Source organism: Geotrypetes seraphini, chromosome 3, assembly GCF_902459505.1.
Source record: "Geotrypetes seraphini chromosome 3, aGeoSer1.1, whole genome shotgun sequence".
Classification (NCBI taxonomy): domain Eukaryota; kingdom Metazoa; phylum Chordata; class Amphibia; order Gymnophiona; family Dermophiidae; genus Geotrypetes; species Geotrypetes seraphini.
The window spans coordinates 320,305,909-320,328,913 of record NC_047086.1 but is presented as its reverse complement, the minus strand read 5'-3'; the positions used below and the strand labels follow the sequence as shown (position 1 = coordinate 320,328,913).

Here is a 23,005-nt window from a genome sequence, read left to right as displayed (position 1 = left end):
CCCGTTTTCTTCGGGACGAGGAAGTACCGGGAGTAAAACCCTCGGTTCAATTGGTCTGAAGGGACCGGCTCGACAGCCCGAAGCTGGAGTAAGGTTTGGACTTCCTGAAGAAGAAGGGCGGTCTGCGTCGAGCTTGAAGGATACTCTCTTGGAGGGTGGTCCGGGGGGACCCGGTGGAATTGAAGAGAGTATCCTTCTCTTATGATGGTGAGGACCCATAGGTCCGTAGTTATGGCCTCCCATCGATGGTAAAAGAGATGGAGGCGGCCCCCTATGGGAGAGGCCGAGGTTATGCTCCCGGGGGGGGCGTCAAAAGGGCTGGGGGGCCTTAGGTACGGCCGGTGGCTGAGGTTTTTGCTGAGACTTCTGGGGAGGTTGTCTCTTCGCAGGCTGTCTCGCAGCAGGCGTTTGTCTGGGCATGTAACGCCGCTGGTAAATCAGGGGTGGCCTGGAAGGTCGAGACTGTTGAGGTTTGGGTTTGGGCCGCAGGATGGATTGAAAGGATTTTTCATGATCCGACAGCTTCTTGGTAACAGTCTCGATAGACTCATCGAACAGGTCAGCTCCAGCACATGGTACGTTGGCGAGTCTGTCCTGTAGGTTGGGATCCATATCGATGGTACGGAGCCATGCCAGGCGACGCATAGCTACCGCGCTTGCGGCGGCGCGTGCCGAGAGTTCGAATGCATCGAAGGAGGATTGCATCAGCTGGAGGCGTAATTGGGAGAGGGAGGCTACCACTTCCTCGAACTCGAATCGAGCTTGGTTGTCTATGAACGGAGTGAACTTGCGGAGCACCGGCAAGAAGAACTCCAGATAGGAAGAGAAAAAGAAGTTGTAGTTTAGCACCCGTGACGCCATCATGGAGTTTTGGTAGAATTTTCTACCAAATTTGTCCATCGTTCTCCCCTCTCGGCCCGGCGGTACAGAGGCGTAGACCTGGGAGGGGTGAGAGCGTTTTAGGGAGGACTCGACCAGCAGGGATTGGTGGGAGAGTTGGGGGCCCTCGAACCCTTTATGGTGCACGATGCGGTATCGAGCATCGAGTTTGCTGGGGATCGCCGGTATGGAATACGGCGTTTCGAAGCACTGCATGAAGGTCTGGTCCAGTAGTTTATGCAGGGGGAGCCGAAGCGACTCCGTTGGAGGGTTAGGTAAGTGCATGGTGTCCAGATACTCTTTGGAGTATCGGGAGCCCGTGTCAAGGGTCACATCCAGATCATCCGCCATTTGTCGGAGGAATGATGAGAAGGATAATTGTTCCGCCAGCGTCGGTCTGTGAGACGGGCTGGCGGAGGAGGAGGCCTCCAGGTCCGTGGACATCGGGGAGTGACAAGGAGAATCGGGCACCGGTGTCTCCTCGTACTCCGGGCCCCTCGGAGGGGACGCCTCTGATGAGGAGTATCCCCTACGTTGCAGTTTTTTCTGCGGTGACACCTCCGAATGGCGTGAGGAGTGCCAGAATGAGTGTCTCGATCGGTGCCCGTCTCGGTGGCGGGACGGGGATCGGGATCGTCTGTGCATCGCATGGTCTCCCGAGGCCCCCAAGTGGATAGGGCTGGAAGCAGTGGATCGCCACTGGGTCTGCGATGCGGGTTCCTGCGATGCTACCCAAGTCTGGTAAGGAGTACGGAGGAACTCTTCCTGACTATGCCCAGGGCTTCGAGTATCGATCGGAGGTCTGGTCCCATGTTGGCGCGGAGGCGTAATGGGTTCTAATGGCGGCATGTCGGTAAGCGAGGCTTGCCGCGTGGGTATCGCCGCCCTCCCCCGTTCGTCCTCGTCGGTTGTCGAGGTCGAACGGTGTGGGGGAGGGGGAGGGGGCGGACCGCCCCTTTGGACCGGTACCGGGAGGTCACCCTGTATGGCAGCGATGAGCCCGGGTCCGATGGTCTGCATGAGCTCAACGAATTGAGCTTCCAGCACGGACCGTAGCGAAGCCGATAGGGAGGGATCCGCACCGAAAGGGGGTCCTCCTGCACGGGCATCGCGCTCCTTCGAGGTCGAGTGCTTCTGCTTAGTAGCTTTCGGCACTTTGATGACCATTGGTGGCACTGTGGAAGGAAGAGGTACCTGAACCGAGGAGACCGGGGCAGGCACCGACGTCGAGCTCGTGGATGGTGTCGGGGCGAGCGATGCCGGTTTCGCCGCACTCGATGCAGGAGGAGTCGATGCCGGTTTCGCCCGAACCGGGGAAGTATCGGATGAAGTGGAGGCTGAGGGATCTTTAGCTGCGTCCATCTTGAACATCGATTCCCACAATAGGCAACGCCGCTTGAATGAGCGTGCCGTAAGGGTAGAGCAAGGCCCGCACGATTTCGGGATGTGGTCAGGGCCCAAACACTGCAAACAGCGCCAGTGAGGGTCCGTGAGTGAAATCGCGCGTTGGCACTTGCTGCACTTTTTAAAACCGGTGATTGGCCGGGACATAGGCCGGAAAATCTCTGCCGCGAGGTCGAAGCCCGTGGGCCTGAGCCACGTGGCCGGCCCGTTCGACCCGCCGGAGGAAATAATCTTCTCTTTTTTTTTTTTTTACTGAAAAAGAAAAGAACTGTTAACTGTAATTAAAAGAAACGAAAACGCGGACAAGGAAGGCAAATTTAACTGAATTCAGCTAGCGCATGAAGAAGTTGAACTTCTCAGCTCCGCGGAAAAGAAAGAACTGAGGAGACACGCCCGGATCTCCGGGTAGGAAGGCACCGGCGCATGCGCGGTGCGGGCATCTAGAAACTTTAAGTTTCTACAAGCAACACGTGCTTGTGAGACGTCCGTACCGGGGCTCTGTCTGATGACATCACCCACTAGTGAGAATACCTGCCTGCTTGTCCTGGGATAAAAATTACATTACATTACATTTAGATGATGTCAATGCATACAAGGATACCAATGCATGCTTAGATGGGGAAGAATGCTTCTGCTTCTTAGCTCTCTGATGGCGGTACCAACGGTGATGTCGACATCGACCAAGGCATCTAGGTCAATGCCAGCCTTGGTGCCAAAAATTATTTTTGAGCTTCAGTGTCTGATGCGGTGGACATTCTCGATGCTCATAATGTTGATCCAAAAAAGCTTCTCGAACTAGAGCTCTCTAGACTTCAGTGATCTCTTTTGAAGTTGAAAGCAGTGCTTACAAGAGTCTACTTGATGGTCAGGACTGAGGCCCTGAACACATCAATTATGTGGATCAGTGACAGATGGTCCTCTTGCACAATGCACCACTTAGAACTACTAGAAAGCTTTGACATCGAGGGGAAAAGGGGAACGGAGCAATTTGGAGTAGGGAGAAGCAATCCGTCTTACTCTAGTTAATAGCTTGGTGAAAGCTGGCAGGAGAATCTAAGTAGCTGGCTACCTCTATACTTATAGCTCTGGGGATCAGTGTCCCAGAACCTAGAATACACTGGTAAAGGGAAGAGTTTCTATTTATCCTTTTTTCACCTGATAAGTGTCCTTCTGGCCTACCTGCTGTGCACATAACCAGCCACAGGGTATCATTGGAAGCCAGGCGTTACAATTTTAGTCAGCAAAAAATTCTGGAACAAAAAAGTAGCAGTCAAACCTCCTACACCCCCCACACCACTGAGGTCAGAGGATGCTAGTTTAGAGCAAATTAAGAAAACAAGAAAAAGAGAAACAAGATTCTTACCAATCAGTCTGCCATCAAAATTTGGATTGGTTGCAACTTTAAGGCCAGGATGTGGCAAAAGGAAACAGCCAAGGTTTGAAAAACAGGAATGAATATGCTTTCGTACATTCTGAAGCTCTTCATGTTGGTTTTGCTTTACCTGAGTACAGAAGAATTTAATTGGAAAATATCAATTTAAGTTTTATCAAGTTACAATGAAAAATTAAGTCATAATACAAATTTAGAATACAAATTTAACAGGATAAAGATGTCAAACACAAGTTAATCTATTATTCATTTAACTGAACTCATCCATCCCTTAAAGATCTTCAAACAATTATATCATTTCCCTCCATAAGCATTAACCATCTGTAAGTTTCCAATAAATGAAATCTCTCTATACATAGAATAATAGACATACAGTACTAAGAACTGCTGCATGAGGTAAGAGCCACATATCTCAGAACTTTAGACATGGCTCTGAGCTCTACAAGAGCTCTTATCCTGGCATCATCAGATGCTGTCACCCACTTGTGCACCTGAATATCATGCTGGTAGATGGGAAAAGTGGGACTCCAATCTAAATTCCCATAAGTGTGTCAATGTATTATATACCACATCAAATTTTATTTAAATCAGTCTGTACAAATCCATCAAAAATATAGAAACTGAATTCATTTACCTGCAGTCTCTTTTCTAAGAACTTTCTTCCTCCTTCCAAACCATATGGATGTTCATAAGGATAGCTCCAGTCTCTAATTAAGAACATTAGAGTCTATGCAAAGTTAAAGAAAAAAAACCATATACACAATAAATAAATAAAAATCAAATCTAGTATCAAATTTCATCAGCTCCTGCAAGTTAATATATTGACTGTTGTAATAAGTCAATAGTCCAAAACCAAAATGCAATCTGGCATGTGTCTTTATTGATATTTCCTAATATTTTACAGCTCTTATCACCAGTGACATGCCTAATATATTTAATAATGTATAATCTTATAGTACTAAAAAGTAAGGTTAGTGTATAAGAAATGTTTATACTATTTATAAACTTCAGTTTTTCACTATACGGCAGAGAGACTCCTAACAAGTATATTCAAGGATACTGTTCTTAAAATAGATGCAATTAATAATTCCTGTATTTTGTATTTATATCATCATAATTACATCTAAAACAATAAATGTAACATTCAGAAAACTGCTTTAATAAAGGAATACATTGGTGTTACGCTTCAAATACAGAGAAATATGGTATATGAACACAAGCTTGCCATACTGGGACAGACCGAAGGTCCAATGAAGCCCAGTATCCTGTTTCCAACAGTGGTCAACTCAGGTCACGAGTAACTGGCAAGATCCCAGTGGAATCTAGAGTTATGTTTAAGTGTTCATGTATTTGTTACAAAGTAGTTTTTGGTATGTCACCAGGCTACTTGCTCCCTCATTTTTCTTTAAGTCACTTTAACAAGAATACACGGAGAGTAAATCTGTTTACATACCCTTCCATAAAATCTTGTCACTACAAGAAATTCCTCAAGAGAACGTTTTCATTTCAGGCCGCCAAACTGAATACATGGCTCGGCAAAATGATGTTAGAAGCTTCTTCTTATTTAGATTTTAGAAAATTGCTAAAGACACAACTATTCAACAGGCTTTTTATCTTTTTTTTTTTCTTTATTCATTTTCATATTTTACATGAAGTGTACAAAATATTGAATTACAACTAATGAATACACAATATCACTTTTATATCTATTACATAATATTCTAAGCATATTTTTACCTCCTCCCCCACCCCCCACCCTTCAATTACTTTCCAATCACCTTATACATATTGTATACCATATTATAACATGTTATGTAAAATTATTTTCACTACCCCCCCCTCCATGTGTGCCATAAAGAGGAGAACGAAAAAAGAAAAGAAGAGAAATCCTACTATTCATTCACTACAATATTTTGTCAATGGCCCCCATATTTTTATAAATTTAGGATATGTCCCTCTTTGTATTGCTATTGCTCTTTCCATTTTAAATATATGACAAATTGTATTCCACCAAAATGCATAATTAAGGTTATTATGATTCTTCCAGTTATTGGTTATATGCTGAATGGCAACCCCTGTCATGACTAATAAAAGCTTGTTATTTTCTGGTGAAATTTGACTTTTTTTCCTCATCATCATTCCAAATAATACTGTATCATATGATATTGCTACATGATTTTCCATCAATTTATTAATTTGTGGCCAAATTGCATTCCAAAAACTTTTAATGTAGGGACAATGATACAGTAAATGATCCAATGTCCCAGGTTCCAGATTACAGTGCCAGCATTTATTGGACTTAAAACTATCTAATTTTTGCAAACGTGTAGGGGTCCAAAAAGCTCTATGTAATAAAAAGAACCAAGTTTGTCTCATAGATGCTGACACTGTACATCTCATTCTCCAAGACCAAATTAGTGGCCATTGAGATGCAGTAATTTGATGCTTAATCTCAATGCTCCAAATGTCTCTTAGACCATTTTTTGGTTTTTTGTTCAAATATCCAGATATTAATTTATACCACAATGCGGCTTGATGCCCTAGGAAGTCTGCTTGGAAACATAAGAACTCTAAACTATATTCATTATTCAATGTTTTCCACTCAGGGAACCCAACCTGAATGGCCTGCTTCAATTGCAACCATTTAAAACTTTGTGTTTTACTAAGACCAAATCTATGTTGCAATTGTGAAAACTCCAGCAGTTTACCTTCTGAAATAACATCATTTAGAGACCGAATGCCTGCAATAATCCAGTTCTTCCAAAGGATTTGAGCTCCGCCAATTTTGATCTTGGAGTTTATCCATAAAGATTGATTAGTTGACTTGTTTATTGGGATAGGTGTTAATTTACTAATAAACCTCAACGTTTTCCAAGTATCCATTAATATCTTATTTACTCTGTATCTTCTAGGCATGTTGATACTTGGAAGATGAACTAAATTTAGGGGAAACATAAGGCGCCATTCCAAATACAACCAATCCGGTGCATTATCTATAAGTTCTGGGAGGATCCAATACATACCCTGACGTAAAATATAGGCTTGATGGTACCTATAAAAATTTGGAAAATTTACCCCTCCCTCCTTAATTGATTTTTGCAAAGTTACTAAAGCTATTCTAGGTATTTTACCAAGCCAAAGAAATTTCGTTAAAATGCTATTAAGCTTTTTATAAAAGGACCCCTGAAAATAAATAGGTATCATACTCATTTGGTAACAAACTACAAGCAACATCATCATTTTAATAGTTTGAACTCTCCCCCACCGAGATATATGTAAAGGGTTCCATTGTTCACACAACTCCGTAACTCTTTTTAATACAAATTTTTCATTTTCTTTTACAGTATCTTCAATTGTATTTTTAACTTGAATACCAAGATATTTAAATCCTTCTTCCTTCCATATGAATGGAAAATTATCAAATAGTCCTTTTACACAATGAACATTTAAAGGTATAATTTCTGACTTACTCCAGTTAATTTTATAACCTGAAAATTTACCAAACATATCAATTAATTCTAATAGACAAGATAAAGTAGACTCTGGATTTCTCAAATAAAGTAAAATATCATCCGCATATGCAGAAATTTTATATTCCATATCAGAATATGGAATACCCTGTATCCTCTTTGCTTGCTGTATTGCTAACAATAAGGGTTCTAATACAACATCAAATAACAAAGGAGATAAAGGACAACCTTGTCTAACTCCCCTTTGCAATTTAAAACCTTCAGATAACCTATTATTAATATTTAATCTTGCAATCGGGAAGCTATACAATGTTTTTACCATTTGTATAAATCCAGAACCTATACCAAACCATTCTAAAGCTTGATACATAAAATTCCATTCTACCCTATCAAACGCTTTTTCTGCATCCAATGAAACTGTAAAAGCCGGTTCATTCATTTTTTTTGATAAATTTAACATATGAAATAATAATCTAGAGTTATTAGAGAAATGCCTTTTAGCAACAAAACCAGTCTGATGCGTGTCTATAATATGTGGGAGAGCTTTGGCTAATCTCAAAACCAAAATTTTCACCAAAAGTTTATTATCAACATTTATTAAAGATATAGGCCTGTAGTTCGAAACCAAAGTAGGATCTTTATTTGGCTTAGGCAAAACAATTATTACTGATTCAGCCATAGTACCTTTAATATCACCTTTTATAAGTTGTGTCTGATATAAATTTAGTAAATATGGGGAAAGGACATTTTGAAATGTTTTATAAAATTCTACTATATAACCATCACCACCTGGAGCGGATCCAACTCTAAGAGATCTCAATGCTGTTTCTAATTATTTTAATGATATAGGTTCATCTAAACTCCGTTTTATATGATCCATTAATTAGGTCCATTAATTAAATCTAAAAAATTTTTACCATCTTTTTGCCTCTCCAAATAAGGCTCAGAAGAATACAGGTCCTTATAAAATTTTAGAAATTGTTTTAAAATTATATCCGTTTGATTTGTTATTATACCATTATCATCTTTTATCCCATTAATATTAGTTCTTCTTTTTTTTGCTTTAAGATAATTCGCTAATAATCTTCCCGCCTTATTAGAATTTCCATAATACATTGTCTGCTTGGAAAACAAATCTCTTCTTATCATTTTTGAAGCTAATTCATTATATTTACCTTTTGCTTTCAAAAAAGCTTGCAAAACCTCATGTTCCCATTTACTTACCAATTTAGTTTCTAATATTTTAATTTCTGTTTCTAACTCTATAAACTGCATTTTAATCTGTTTTCTAACAAAAGCTGAATAGGATATAATATGACCTCTCATTGTCGCTTTAAATGCGTCCCATACATTTTCAATAGATGTATCCTCCACTAAATTCATTTGGAAGAAATCACTAATTTGTGTGTTAAAATTTTCCAAAAATTTGTCATCCACAAGCAATGCATTATCAAATCTCCAAAGAGGTCTTCTATTCTCTAATTGATCTATTTGTAATTCTATCCATACTCCCGCATGATCTGAAATAATAATAGGATCTATGGAAGCTTTAATCACTTGTTGTACCTTATGTGATGAAATAAAAATATAATCTATTCTTGAAAATGATTTATGAACCTGTGAACAAAATGAAAATTCCTGATCATTAAAATGAAGAATACGCCATATATCCTTCAAATCACATGATTGAGCCAAATTATCTAAACCTAAAGATTTTATACTTTTACCTAGTTTTTTATCCAATAATGGATCCATTACAGCATTAAAATCTCCAGCCACCACTAAATTAGAAGCAGCCAGTGGTAACAACATACTCTGCATCTTTTTAAAAAATTCTGATTGATTCGAATTAGGGGCATATATATTGAACAACGTCAGGGTATTATTTCCCATACTTATATCAATATGTAACCATCTTCCATGTGGATCTGAATTTACTACCTTAAAATTGGCCATACACTTTTTATTTATAAGAACTGCTACCCCTGCTTTTTTACCTGCTGCTGGCGCAAAAAAAAATTCCTTCACCCACCCACCCTTTAGTTTCTGTGATTCCTTTATATTCAGATGAGTCTCCTGCAAACAATAAACATCCGCATTTTGCTTTTTTAAAAATGCTAATACCTTTTTTCTTTTGATTACATGATTCAGGCCATTGACATTAATAGAAAATATCTTAAAAGACATAATATATTTTAAACTTCTCATCATAATCTTCTTCCCCTCTTCCTTCATATTTAAGATCTAAAGAACTTCTCTCAATGACACACATTTTTACCCCTAAAGTACCCAACCCCTTATTGATCTTTTCCTTAATCATTCTAGTAATACCTTTAAAACCCATCTTTTTCCCACCCCTCCCCCCCAATATAATGACTGCTTAAGGACACACATTGGAACAGCAACCCCAACTTCCCCCTCTCCCCCAGGCAACCAATATTTATTAATATCCCCTTTATCATTTCTTAAGATAAACTCATTAACCCACCACAATGTATCTTAGTATGTCTCTCTTCTAATCATAAAATCTTTTTTATTTTTTTTTTTCCATTTTAAAATAATTCCTTTCTCTATCTATTATTTAACCTTTTTGGTCACATTAACCATATTTAATTCCTAACATTCCATTAATGCATCTTTATCTTCTCACCAATCTTTAAATTCATTTCCCCAATATTTTAGTTCATACCACAAAATTCTATCATAAACATATATTTAATAAAGTATTATTATTTTTCGTATATCTCATACACTCTAATCCAACAACCCCTATCATCCTTTTAATACCTAAAAACAAATATCCATATTTTCATATACTTCTTTAAAAATTGTTTACAATTTTATAATTTTTATCATCTATTTATATATAAACATTTTTATTTCATTCTGAAAAAGAAATTTCATTTTATAATTAATTTTTTTTAATTTTTTTTTTATACATTTTCCTCTTTTCCAATTAAAATTCAATCCTTTTGAAACTATAATATTACAAAATCAAACTTTACATTTGATCTTTTAGTCATCTCCTTCAATTACCAATAAATTCATATTATGTAACTTCCTTGTATATTTTTCATTTTTCTTTCTTTTACTTGCATCTAAATGTCATAGATCATTTCTGTCTATAATTAGTCCATTCTGCATTCTTCTTTTTGTTTTCCTTTCATTCATTACTTTTCGTTTATTGACTTATTAAATTAACTGATCTTTCATATTGTTTTCTTATCTATATCCATCTTCCCTTAAGTCTCTTAACTGCCAATTGTCATTTTATTTAATATCCTTTTAGTCTATCCATTCTGCTTTCTTCTTTTTCTCATTTGTATTATTATCTAGTCCATTCTTCACTTTTCTCCTTTTGTTAATTATTCAAGTTCTTTATTCCTTTCTGTTCACTCTTTACTCCAGTCGTCCATCCCTTAATCGTCGAAAGTTCAGTCTCATGAATTTCCAGTCCATCCTTCTTGCCTTTACTTCTTTATATTTTTTTTTTCTTTTTCCCTTGTTCATTTTATTTCCTGTTCTTTATTTCATATTCTTCTTTCTTCAACACTCCAAGTCTCATAGTTTTACATTAAATTTTTTTGCTCAATATCCATCAAAACCAGACTTAATATTTTCTTTTCATTTCAACATCCATTATGCTAAAATGACATAGGTTCTGATTTTGAAAGAAAGGTCTTTAGCTTTTCCGGATCTTCAAAATACAAAGATTTATCCCCAGAAGATACCCTCATTTTTGCTGGGTAATACAATCCATATTTATATCCTTTTTCCTTTAATTGAGGTCTCAATTCAAGGAATTTCTTCCTTTTGTTTGCTGTATTTTTAGCAAAGTCAGGCAAAAACCATATTTTGGATCCTTTATAATTTAAATTTTTATCTTTCTTTGCAGCATTTAAAATTTCTATTGCTTGCTGGTATCTTAACATTTTAAATATTAATGGTCTTGGCCTCCCTTGATTTTCCATATTTTTTATTGGAATCCTGTGCGCCCTTTCTATTTCTAAAGGCTGTTTAAAATCCAACTGCAGTATTTTAGGAATTAGATTTTCTAAAAATTGTATGGCATTTTTCCCTTCCAAATTTTCCTGCATTCCAAAAAGTTTTATATTCTTTCTTCTTCCTCGGTTTTCATAATCTTCCAGCTGATTTTTCAATTGAATCAGTTCCAAACTGTCATTTTTACATCTTTTTCCTTCACATTCTAAACCCTCCATTTTAGCTTCTAACTCTGTTGTTCTTTTATTAGTTATTTCCATTTGTCTGTGGATATTCAGTATTTCTTCCTTCATTTCAGCCATAGTACTCACAGTCTCTTTTAGCATTTGTTTAATTTGCCTCAGTTCCTCCATAACTTCGGCTTTGCTCAGCTCCTCCGACTCTTCAGCAGGAAGTGGAACCTTACTCGGGGTAATTTGATCCTGCTTCTGCCTTTTCGCCGACCCACCAGTTTCATTTTTATTTTGTCGGGTGCTTGCCATGCTCCCGCTCTTCTTTTTGATATTTTTTGCCGAAATCGGCTTGGAGGGGAAAACTTTTTTTTTTACCGACTGTTGCCTAGTTAAGAGGAGCGCCGCGATCACACGTCCATTTTGTGTGCGCGCTAAGCCACGCCCCTCAACAGGCTTTTTATCTTAACGTTCTTTGCTTTTTAACACATCTTTTAAATTTTATGCATTTTATTCATATGTCTATTTCATCTTGATGTACTTATTAGAATTGTATGTATTGCTTTCCTGTTGTCAGCCGCTTAGAACCTTCCCAGTATGGCGGCATATAAATAAATTATTATTATTACAGTGGAACCTTGGTTTACGAGCATAATTCGTTCCAGAAGCATGCTCGTAAACCAAAATACTTGTATATCAAAGCGAGTTTCCCCAAAGGAAATAATGGAAACTCTCTTGATACGTTCCCACCCACCCCACGAGACCAGCGGCGCTGCTCCCCCCCACAAAGTCCCCCCTGGTGAACCAGCACCCCCCACCCCCTGCTGGCACCGGCATGCAGCCCAAGGACGTGCCGGTGCCGCTTGAAGAACTTCCTGCCTCTGCCGGGCCTTGAGCATGCATCTGTGCATGCTCAAGGCCTTCTAATTCTCCCTCTCGCCAAGATTCTCGGAGGAAGGGCTAAAGAGGCTAAGGAAGTGGACCCATCCCTTTTATCATTTTCATTGCCCTTTTCTGTACCTTTGCTAATCTTGCTATATCTTTTTTGAGATGTGGTGACCAGAATTGCACACAGTATTCAAGATGCAGTGGCATCATGGAGCAATACAAAGACATTATAACATATTCATCTTTGTTTTCCATTCCTCTTCTGATAATTCCTAACATTCTATTTGCTTTCTTAGCCACTGCTGCACACTGAGCAGAGGGTTTCATTGTATCCTCACTATTAGCACTATGATATAGTGGGCTTTTAACAGGAAACCCTTGCAGAAGAAAAGCAGGTTTTACTAGGTTTAGTTTTCAAAAATTATTCTGATTAGATTAATTAACATAAGTACAGGAACAGAATATTTTTGAGCTTCAACATGTACAAAGCATCTAGAATTATAAGGTTGAAAGGTGAAGTTTGTGACGAGTTCTCTTAAGTGCCACCCTATGCATGAATTTTTAAGACCATCACCTCCTATTTAACAAGTCGAGAAGATTCTCACAATATTACATTACATTACATTAGGGATTTCTATTCCGCCATTACCTTGCAGTTCAAGGCGGATTACAAAAGAATTAACCAAGATGTATTACAAGAACTTACAAAAAAAAAAAAAAAATTGGTCATTTTCAAAAAGAGTAAGAAATGGGTAAGGTTATTTGTTTGGGGTAATTGGCTTTAGTGAGAGGTGGAGTTTGAGACTTGCGATATTATTTCTTTTTTCAGAGTTTTCTTGAAGAGTATGGTTTTTATTTCTTTTCTAAAATTCTTGTAGTCTAGGAATATACTCCTGTTCTCTTGATGCAAAACTGGTCTGTGCAGTTCCAGTCTCTTGACAGCATATTCCTAGCTAAGACAAATGCACTGTATTTCCTTTTGTTAAAATAATTACGCATATAATTGTTTCTAAAACAAATCTGTAAAAAGTGTACTTCACAATAGCAAAGATGTATTACCTGAAACGGCCTTTGGTAAACTTCTTCCATAGCAAGTCTTCCATATTCTGTAAATAACTTAAGTAAAATCATTAAGAGCTACTATCACATATAGTGGTGTTGCTGTAAATTTTAATTTAAAAAAAAAAAAAAAAAATTCTTTATTCATTTTCAAATCAAAACAACAAGTGCACAAAAATACATCATACAAGTAATTCCAATATAGCACTATAATATTCTAACACATAAAATCTAATAGTGTAATAACCCCACCCACCCATCTACCTTTCATCACATTTTCAACTAAATATATACATGTTATCTACCATATTATAACATATCTTGTAAAATTACCCCCCAACTCCACCCTCCCCCTTGAGTGTGCTAAATACAGCTAAGAAAGAAAAGAAAAGGAAAAGAAAAAAAACTGATGACTATTCATCGCAATACTTTGCCAATGGCCCCCATATCTTTACAAAGTTATTATATGTCCCTTTTTGTATCGCTATTGCTCTTTCCATCTTATAAATATGGCATAATGAATACCACCAAAATGTGTGATTAAGATTCTTGTAATTTTTCCAATTATTGGTAATATGTTGAATGTCAACCCCTGTCATGGGTCGGCAGTAGCTCGGCGGTTACTTCACTGTAAATTTTAATTAAATTTATATGTTAAGGCCCTGATTCTGCAAAACACCTCTAAAGTTAGGCACCGTTTAGGCATCCTTTGTAGAATCACACTCAGCGGTGTTCACCACTGTTTAAACATCTAACTTTTTAAGCGTCCTTTAGACTACAAAATCAGGTTTTAGATGAGATTTAGACATCCAAACAAAGTTTTTAATATTTTATTATTATGTTATTAGAATGGCAATTTTGTGCTGTTTTTCACTATAATTGTAATACTGAGAGTTGGTTCTGTTTAATGCTTTTATTTATTTCTCTTTCATCAGACAGTGACTGGGATTTGAACCAACAACATTAGGGTAGAGGCTGTAGGTTTAACCAGTGTGCTACTAGCAAGCTACATAGCAATTGTAACACTAGGTCTTATAGGCATTGTAAGGAAGTCTACTTTTGAGCATAGTTTAGGCTTCAGATAAAACTGAGTTCTATGGACAGAATATAGGCACAGTTTGGACATCCTTAATGTGATCAGCTAAATAGCTCTCTGGGTTTTTATTTTTGCTTTATTAAGCTCAAAATACATTTAATAAGCCATCACATAAACAGGGCACATCAATACAAAAAAATTGCATGCAAAACCTTGTATTTTTCTCAGCAAACAGTAATGGTATTTGCTAATTAGAGGAAAAGATCCTTTAACTGAAGCACAGCACATTAAAAAAACAGCTCTATGTTTCTTGCTAAAAAGCTACCCTTTTTTCCTCACTAAAGATTGCTCCAATGAGGTCATTCTTGAAACAGGTGGATTCAGCAAATAAAGCACATGACAAAAATATATAGATTGCATACATAATAACTTCATTTTCAAAAGGTTAAAAAAAAACAGATACAGACCTTAGCATGGCTTCTACTTCATTGCAAAGGAGGTTTGCAGCTGCACAATGGTGCCCTCATTGTGAGATCATCAAGCTACACCTGCAAGGTAGAATGCCACAATTAAAATATGTGCTGGTTGGGAATATGGTGGAGCTGGTTGGGATTCAAACCCATGACCTCTGGAAGATGAGCACAGGGCTGTTACTTATTAGCAGATCCCTAAGCTATCATATTCCAGGGCAGTCAGAGACACCTACCTGAAAGCTGCTATAGCTCAATAAGTAAAAGTTCTATTCTCATCTTCCAGAGGTCATGGGTTCGAATCACAAATCAGCTCCCCCCAGCACATATTTTAATTGTGGCATTCTACCTTGCAGATGCACCTTGATGATCTCACAATGAGGGCACCATTGTGCAGCTGCAAACCTCCATTTGCAATGAAGTAGAAGCCATGCTAAAGTTTGTATCTGTTTTTTTAACCTTTTGAAAATGAAGTTATGTATGCAATCTATATATTTTTGTTATTTGCTTTATTTGCTGAATCCACCTGTTTCAAGAATGACTTCATTGAAGCAATCTTTAGTGAGAAAAAAAGGGTAGCTTTTTAGCACAAAACAAAGTTGTTGTTTTTCATGTGCTGTGCTTCAGTTAATGATCTTTTCCTCTAATTAGCAAATACCATTACTGTTTGCCCAGAAAAATAGAAGATTTTGCATGCAATATCTTTGTATTGATGTGCCCTGTTTATGTGGTGGCTTATTATATGTATTTTGAGCTTAATAAAGTAAAAATAAATCCCAGAGAGCTATTTAGCAGATCGCATTAATAATGTCCAAAGTTTCAAGTTTATTAGGATTTTATATACCACCTATCAAGGTTATCTAAGTGGTTTTACAGTCAGTTACTCAAGCATTTTCCCTATCTGTCCCGGTGGGCTCACAATTTATCTAATGTACCTGGGGCTATGGAGGATTAAGTGACTTGCCCAGGGTCACAAGGAGCAGCGTGGGATTTGAACCCACAACCCCAGGGTGTGGAGGCTGTAGCTTCAACCACCACGCCACACACTCCTCCTGTGCTTAAGTTCCATCCATAGAACTCAGATCTATTTGAAGCCCAAACTAAGCTCAAAAGTAGACCTGGTTTTCATTCACCTACAATATAAGCATCATATGGACGCCCTAGGTCGCTCAGCGTTATGTAAATGAATCAAAGGACGCCCAAATTGAGCCATTGCTCAAACTATGCCCATTCTACCCCCACACCTATCGAGTTAGGCGTGAGTTTTAAACATGGACATCAATGAAATTGTGGCTGCATCTACAAAGTGGCGTCTACATCCTCTGGAAACCTAAGTACCAATTATTGCTTGTTAAGACCCTTAATTGGCCCATTAACCACTTAAATTGGATGCCTAAAGCACGCCTAACTTTAGGCATGACTTAGGTGCACCTTTATAGAATCGGGGCCTAAGTGTCTCCACCCTTACAAGGATATGAGAATAAAGTATATCTAATATGATAAACTACAGAAGAGCACTTCAGGAACACAATTTAAATGAAAGGTTAAGCATATTTACCTGTAAGTGTTGAAGATCATCTTCTTGAATGTTCTGAGACAAATTGTACACCTAAAAAAAAGAACAGAAATCTAGGTGTTTTAAGTTTGCCAATTTAACACATTTGTGATCCTATCAGACTTTTCTCCATAAAGTTTTACATGATTATGTGTGCAAATACAACATATAGTTTCTTCCTTCTTTCCCAGCAAACTAAAAGAAGCTTATGATAAAAAGACACTCTATTTATCCAAACTTAAATATCAGAAGACAATTTTTAAACAAAGAAGCTTACCAGAGAATTACAAAGTTACACACAATCTTACAACCAGCAGCCATTTTACCTCTCCTCCCAACTTTCTTAAAAAGAAAACATTCCAGCAGCAGCTCAAAGCTCAGAAATACAAATAAGCCTGTACATTACTTCTGTCACCTTTACACATGCTATGAAATGCCTTAATAAGAGATTATGTACTTACCCTGGTAAGCTCATTTCCAGTAGATAGGCGAGACATTCCAGACAGTAGGGTTATTTTCCTACAGCTGCTTGCTGCTGCAGAAGAAATTCACTCTGGAATTTTCACTCTGCTACTGTTATACTTCACTGGGCTCTCTAGCTCCACCTTCAGTTAGTACCCAAACATGTAGAGCCACCCAACACACCTGAAGTAGAGGTACCTGTAGCATCAGGTGTAAACAAATTGTTCTGCTCAAAAAGTACTGAAACAGTACCATTAACTGCCAACATAGGCTTCAAAGGATCTCAGAAACTACTCCCCAATAAATTGAAACATATATACAGCCCCCTCAAGGGCTGACAGACATCCAAATATCAGCTTGGAGAAGCATAAACAGACTGAAAACTATAAGCAAGCGCAGGAAGGACAGGGCAGGAGTGTAGAACGTCTCACTTATCTACTGGAAATGAGCTTACCAGTAAGTACATACCATATTTTTGGAGCATAAGATGCACTTTTTCCACCTCCAAAAAGGGGGTGGAAAAGAGGGTGTGTCTTATGGACCAAATACACTGCGGCGGCGGCGGCGGCGGCGGCGTCCCCCCCCCCCCCCCCCCCCGTTACCTTTTTAAAGTGGCGGTGGTCCAGCGCGGTCTCCTGCTGGATGGCTGCCTCTTTGCAGAGTGATGTACAATGCCTGGTCCCGCGCTACAATTGACTGATTGGGTGGTTTAACGGCAGCGGCGCACACGTACCTTCCCCGCTCCCACCCCTCCAGCATTTGTAATTTTTGCACATGAGTGCACCCGCACACATTGAGGGGGAACCAGCAGTGGCTATGAACGCGCTGGACACCTGGAAGCTAAAGGTAGTCGACCTGCAGGCCGAGCTCCAGTGTTGGCGCCTAGACTGCCACAGGCTGAAGGCCAAGTTGACACAGCGGCTGCAGGAAGCATTGGATGCTAAATTTTTAGCAGGAGATTCTGGCGAGGAGGAGACGACAGGACTAGGTGGAGAGCTGATGGACGAGCTGGGCGACAATAATCACAGCACTGCGGGGGATGAGGACGACGGAGAGCCAGCATTTCATCTAGAGGGAGAAGGCCCGGAGCAGATCGTGGTAGCTCTGAATTCAGAAAAGGGCACAGAGGACAGGAAATTAGAGCGGGCCGCAGGGGAGTGCGGGCCAAATGGAGAGAGAAAGACAGACAGAGACACAAGGGATGGTGGGGAGGGGAGGACAGAGATGCTGGATAGGAGGGGTAGTTGGGAAGAGAAAGGGAGAGACACAAGGGATGGTGGGGAGGGGAGGACAGAGATGCTGGATAGGAGGGGTAGTGAGGGGAGGATAGAGATGCTGGATAGGAGGGGTAGTTGGGAAGAGAAAGGGAGAGACACAAGGGATGGTGGGGAGGGGAGAATAGAGATGCTGGATAGGAGGGGTAGTTGGGAAGAGAAAGGGAGAGACACAAGGGATGGTGGGGAGGGGAGGATAGAGATGTTGGATAGGAGGGGTAGTTGGGAAGAGAAAGGGAGAGACACAAGGGGTGATGGGGAAGGGAGGATAGAGATGCTGGATAGGAGGGGTAGTTGGGAAGAGAAAGGGAGAGACACAAGGGATGGTGGGGAGGGGAGGATAGAGATGCTGGATAGGAGGGGTAGTTGGGAAGAGAAAGGGAGAGACACAAGGGATGGTGGGGGGGATAGAGATGCTGGATAGGAGGGTAGTTGGGAAGGCACAGGGAGAGATGGTGGATCCTCGGGTGGTGGAGAAGGAGGGAGAGATGCTGGTTGAAAGGGTAGTTCAGGAAAGGAGAGATTGTGGATCTGGGGATGGTGGGGTCCATCGCTGCAGCTGCAGGGATGGAAAGATGCCAGACATCTGGGGGAGGGAAGGGAAAAAGAAGGGGAAGAAGATGGATGGTTAGCACAGAGAAAGAAGAAATCGATAAATGGGCAGGAGATCTTGGCAAGTGAGTTATCAGAAGACATTTTTCCCAGAGCCTGGGACCAACATGATTTGAATAATAATCAGACAAAAAAAAGTAGAAAAAATAATTTTATTTTCTGTTTTGTGATTACAATATGTCAGATTTGAAATGTGTATCCTGCCAGAGCTGGTGTTAGACAACAAACGTGAACTAGGATTTAACAGAGAGAGGAAAAGTCTTTTTGTTTATTTTTACACCACAGCACCAGTGTAGGTAGGAGAGGGCAAATGGGGTGGAGTGGGTGAAGTGTCTATAAAATAAACCCAAAAACAAAAAAGACAATCCAACACAATCTGCAGTGAGAAAGACAGCACAAACCAAGAACAGAAAAAAAACTGCAGACAAGCGTACAAGATGCAGGCTATGTTTATATCAATTATTAATTGCGGTTAACCTTATCATCTTTTTACAAACCAAGGGACCCAACAGTCCGTGTTTCGGTTAACACGCTTTCATAAGGGGTTCCTAGTTGACAAGGTATCAAATTAAACCGCAAATAAAAATAAACATAAGCCTGTGTAGTTCGAAAGTAATCGCTGACCAGGAGGTCTCTGTGTGAACTTGCAAGCATGACATAGCTCTAGCAATTTTCAGAGCATCATCTTGAAAGCCAAACTGCTCAGAGACCAGAATGCAACAATCAGGATGCCAGGGGAATGTAGTAGACTGCAAGCACACACCACAAAGCCAGGAGGAAGAAGTTGGAAAAAGCTGGCTGAGTGACCAAAATGAACTCCTGCAAAGATTCAAAAAAAGGTATGGCAAAGCTGCAGACTCAAATAAGCGCAGGTTTGCGAGAGCAGTTCCAGGTTCCAAAAATCCTAGAGGGGTCCACAGATCCAGTACATAGTGCCTGATCTCCCGTCCCTGTAAGCACTGCACCTGAAAATAAGGGTCATCAAAAACAAATAATCTGCATCAGGATCCCCCAGATCAGGGTCAGGCAGTGCAAACATAGTGGCAGGGAGAATCGAGAACATGTCCAAAGGAGCAACGCCATTGAGACAAGCCATGGAGGTGGATAGGGACTGTGCAGGGAAAACACACTGGTTCTGAGCTTCAGATCACAAAAATCTCATAAATTCAGAAAAAGTGTCTGGATCATGAGGCATAAAGTCACCATAAGGTGACTAAAATTTGCATTTCCTAGGCTGCAAAGAGTCCGCAGCCTGGTGGGAAGAAGTACCAGCCGTGCCGAACCCTGAAAGTCACAAAGGCTGCCCCGCTTGGCTAGCTGAGCATTTGGTCACCTGCTGCAGCAGGAGAGAGGCTAAGCTGGATGCTATGCTGCTCCCCAACCACACCACACGACATGTAGCGTATAAACAAATATGCACAATCCTGGCAAGAATCCACAAGAGATCCCAAGGACTCCATCCCAGCAGGTTTTTAGGCAAAATTTTCAGTTTTGAAGAAGCAGGGAGCTTTGGAGGGGTGGGGGGGGGGGTAGAATCACTAAAAATCCAAGATGGCTGCTGTCATAACATTCACACCAAAATTGCGATATTTTTCACACTTCCCAAACTAAAAAGTTTCAAGTTCATTAAAATTTGATATCCCGCCTTATCAATATTCAATGCGGTTTTACAAAGTTTAAAAATACAGAGAAAACATAAAAAAGGGGAAGACAGCAAAACCTACAACAGATAAACATAACACAATTAATAAAAACAATGACTGACTAGTTCGAGAGAAGGGGAAGAACTACAAAATTTGGATAGGAAAGAAGAAAAACAGGAAAAACAAAAGGTAGGGAAGACAGAGAGATTGGCTAGATGGCAAGTCTAGCATAAACGTAAAGCATCCTTAAAGGACGATCAAGATTCAAAAGCATCTTTGAAAAGGAATGCTTTTAGGCTAGTTTTGAAATCGCCCAAAGATAAAATCTCTCTTAAGTGGTTTGGTGCTGAGTTCCAAAGTGAGGGGTCAGTGACAGAAAAGATATTAGTTCTCATGGTATTAATGTGCCTTAGTGAAGGAATTGAAAGCAGATTTGGTTAGAAGATCGGAGAGAATGCTGGAAAGAATGTGGAATCAAGATTCTGTTAATAAATTCTGGTTGACACACAAACTACCCCCTTCTACTCAAAATAAATTCTGATTGGCCAGTGATTTTAGGATTTTTCATTAAGGGGAACATAGGAGAACACTTAAAACCCCACTTTTCAAACCTCTCCAGATTCCTTTCACAGGCTGTCAGCCTGTGTACTCACTGTGACCCAACAGGATCTGTGCTGTAGCCTGCTTTCAGCTCTCTCACAGTAGCTAGATGAGAAAATTCACTGCCACAAAGTTGGCAATGGTTCCATAAAGCTGCAAAATCCAAAGTGGACTCCTTCTGCAGCAGCACATGACTATAAGGAAATAACACTACTGTCTAGAACAGTGTATTGCAAACTGTATGCCTCCTGAGATTTCAGGTGTGCCGCAACACACTGGTGAGGAGGAGAGTCCACACCAGCCGGCTGTCTCGCGGCGAAGGTCCATCCTGTAGGAAGTCAGCTGTCAAATAGAAAGTTATCAAATAGAAAGCATCCACAAACTTTTCATTGGCCTGAAGTTTTGAAAATAGCCCAGAGAAAACTCGATTTCTGTTATAGAACTACAACTCTACCTTCTTGCAGGACTTGGAAACAGCAGCCGTGCACATAGCCCCGTTTGCGCGATCATTAACTCATACCAACATCTGTGCACAATGCACAACATGAAAATCCCTGCACTTCAAAATCATACCATCGTAGGAGCTTCAAGTAGCAGCTCTCATCTGATGATTTGCCAAGATATTTTCCCTGTATTGTAAGGGATAGGATTTTTGTTTTTCTAAACCCACAAAAAAAACCTCTCTCTTCTGAGCTGCACACGTTAAGCACTGCAGTTCAAATAGCAAACAGCACTGGAACCCAGTGAGAAAACTCTCTTTGCTACCCATAGATGCATACAACTGATTAATGACTTGCCATCCTGCCTCTTTTGGAGGTCAATGGGCATTTGCTATGATTTAGGAAAGATCAGAGCAACTGACCCCCTTCCTTCGCCAAGAAATTAAAGTGGCAGAGGTACAACTCGGATTCTGCTCCCTCTCAAGAAAAAAAATGACGTTACAAACCGAGTAACAATCCAAGAGACCAAAAACTAAACTTTCCCGAGGCAGAAACCCCCCACGTGGTCTTGATCACCCTGCTTGCCGGAATTGAAGGGAACTTAACACTTTTTTTTTCTCCCAGAGGAGTCCCAGACTCACTGCAGCCACACGATCTGACGAACAGAGACATTATCAGCAGTTTTGTGGGAGGTGTTGCGAGCATGGATAATGAGACACCAGCGCACTCATAAAGCTGCAGTTGCCAATTAAGCTGCTAGCTTTCACTCAAGGTGTGCAAAATAATAAAAAACATGGAAATGACGCATAACGCAAGGTTTACGAAAATATAATTATTTATTGCTTTTATTTTTCCATCCTGGAACTCAAAAGGCTAGTTCCGTTAGCGGGAGGTTATAGTTGCCAAAATGCTGGCCTTCTGATAATGAACTCAACTCGATACTTCGAAGCTCCCCATTATATACCTTTAGTCCAGTGTGACATCATTGGCCATGGGCCAATCAAAAACAGAGGTGGTCTTTAAATTTAGACAAAGAAAATTCCTTTACATGTTGAAAAGTTTCAGAATTCATATCTGCTGCACCAACCTGAACAACCTTACCATTTGCTGGAAGTAGAGAAATGCTGGAAAATTCCAGGAGGCACCAGCCTATTTGCTGGTCTATTTGCTGGTAGGAAGGGACACAGCCCACTTGTTCAGACTGGTATAGCAGAGATGATAAGGAAATTGAATTTGATTCTTCAGAGTACCACTTAAAAGAAGGAAAGACAAATAAATCCGAAATGGTTATAGTTTAGTAAAGTAGAAAATTCTATACTTTTTTCTTTTGTTAACTGCTCATAAATAGTGAAATCTGAGATATGGAGACTGATGGCAAATGGAGAGCTGAAACAAAAAACTTAGATCATATAAAATGTAATAGCAAATGACAAAAGAACTCTCACCTGGACAGAACTTGTCATGGTGCTCAACGCAAACACTGTTGCACAGTCTTTGATGGTTGACTGGCTATCAAAGGCTCCTTGAGTATCCATTAGCAATACAGCCACCTAAAATTTAAAAAACACACACCCAACCCTATTACAATAGAACAAGGAATCAAGTATTTATGAAAAGTGAAAGAGATGAACCCTTATCACTCTTCTCTTAC

General features: G+C 39.8%; 1 protein-coding gene across 4 annotated transcripts in view; it reads right to left on the bottom strand.

The window, feature by feature from the left end:
- The window catches only part of ATL2 (atlastin GTPase 2), a 221,219-nt gene that overhangs the window by 102,269 nt on the left and 95,945 nt on the right, over positions 1 to 23,005 (bottom strand). For all 4 annotated transcript variants that reach the window (XM_033936398.1, XM_033936399.1, XM_033936396.1 and 1 more), the window contains exons 4-8: positions 22,800 to 22,904; positions 16,327 to 16,377; positions 13,263 to 13,319; positions 4,308 to 4,400; positions 3,647 to 3,785 (exon numbers count right to left, since the gene is read on the bottom strand). In XM_033936398.1, coding sequence (XP_033792289.1) covers positions 3,647 to 3,785; positions 4,308 to 4,400; positions 13,263 to 13,319; positions 16,327 to 16,377; positions 22,800 to 22,904 — 445 coding nt within the window. The remainder of the gene's footprint in view (positions 1 to 3,646; positions 3,786 to 4,307; positions 4,401 to 13,262; positions 13,320 to 16,326; positions 16,378 to 22,799; positions 22,905 to 23,005) is intronic.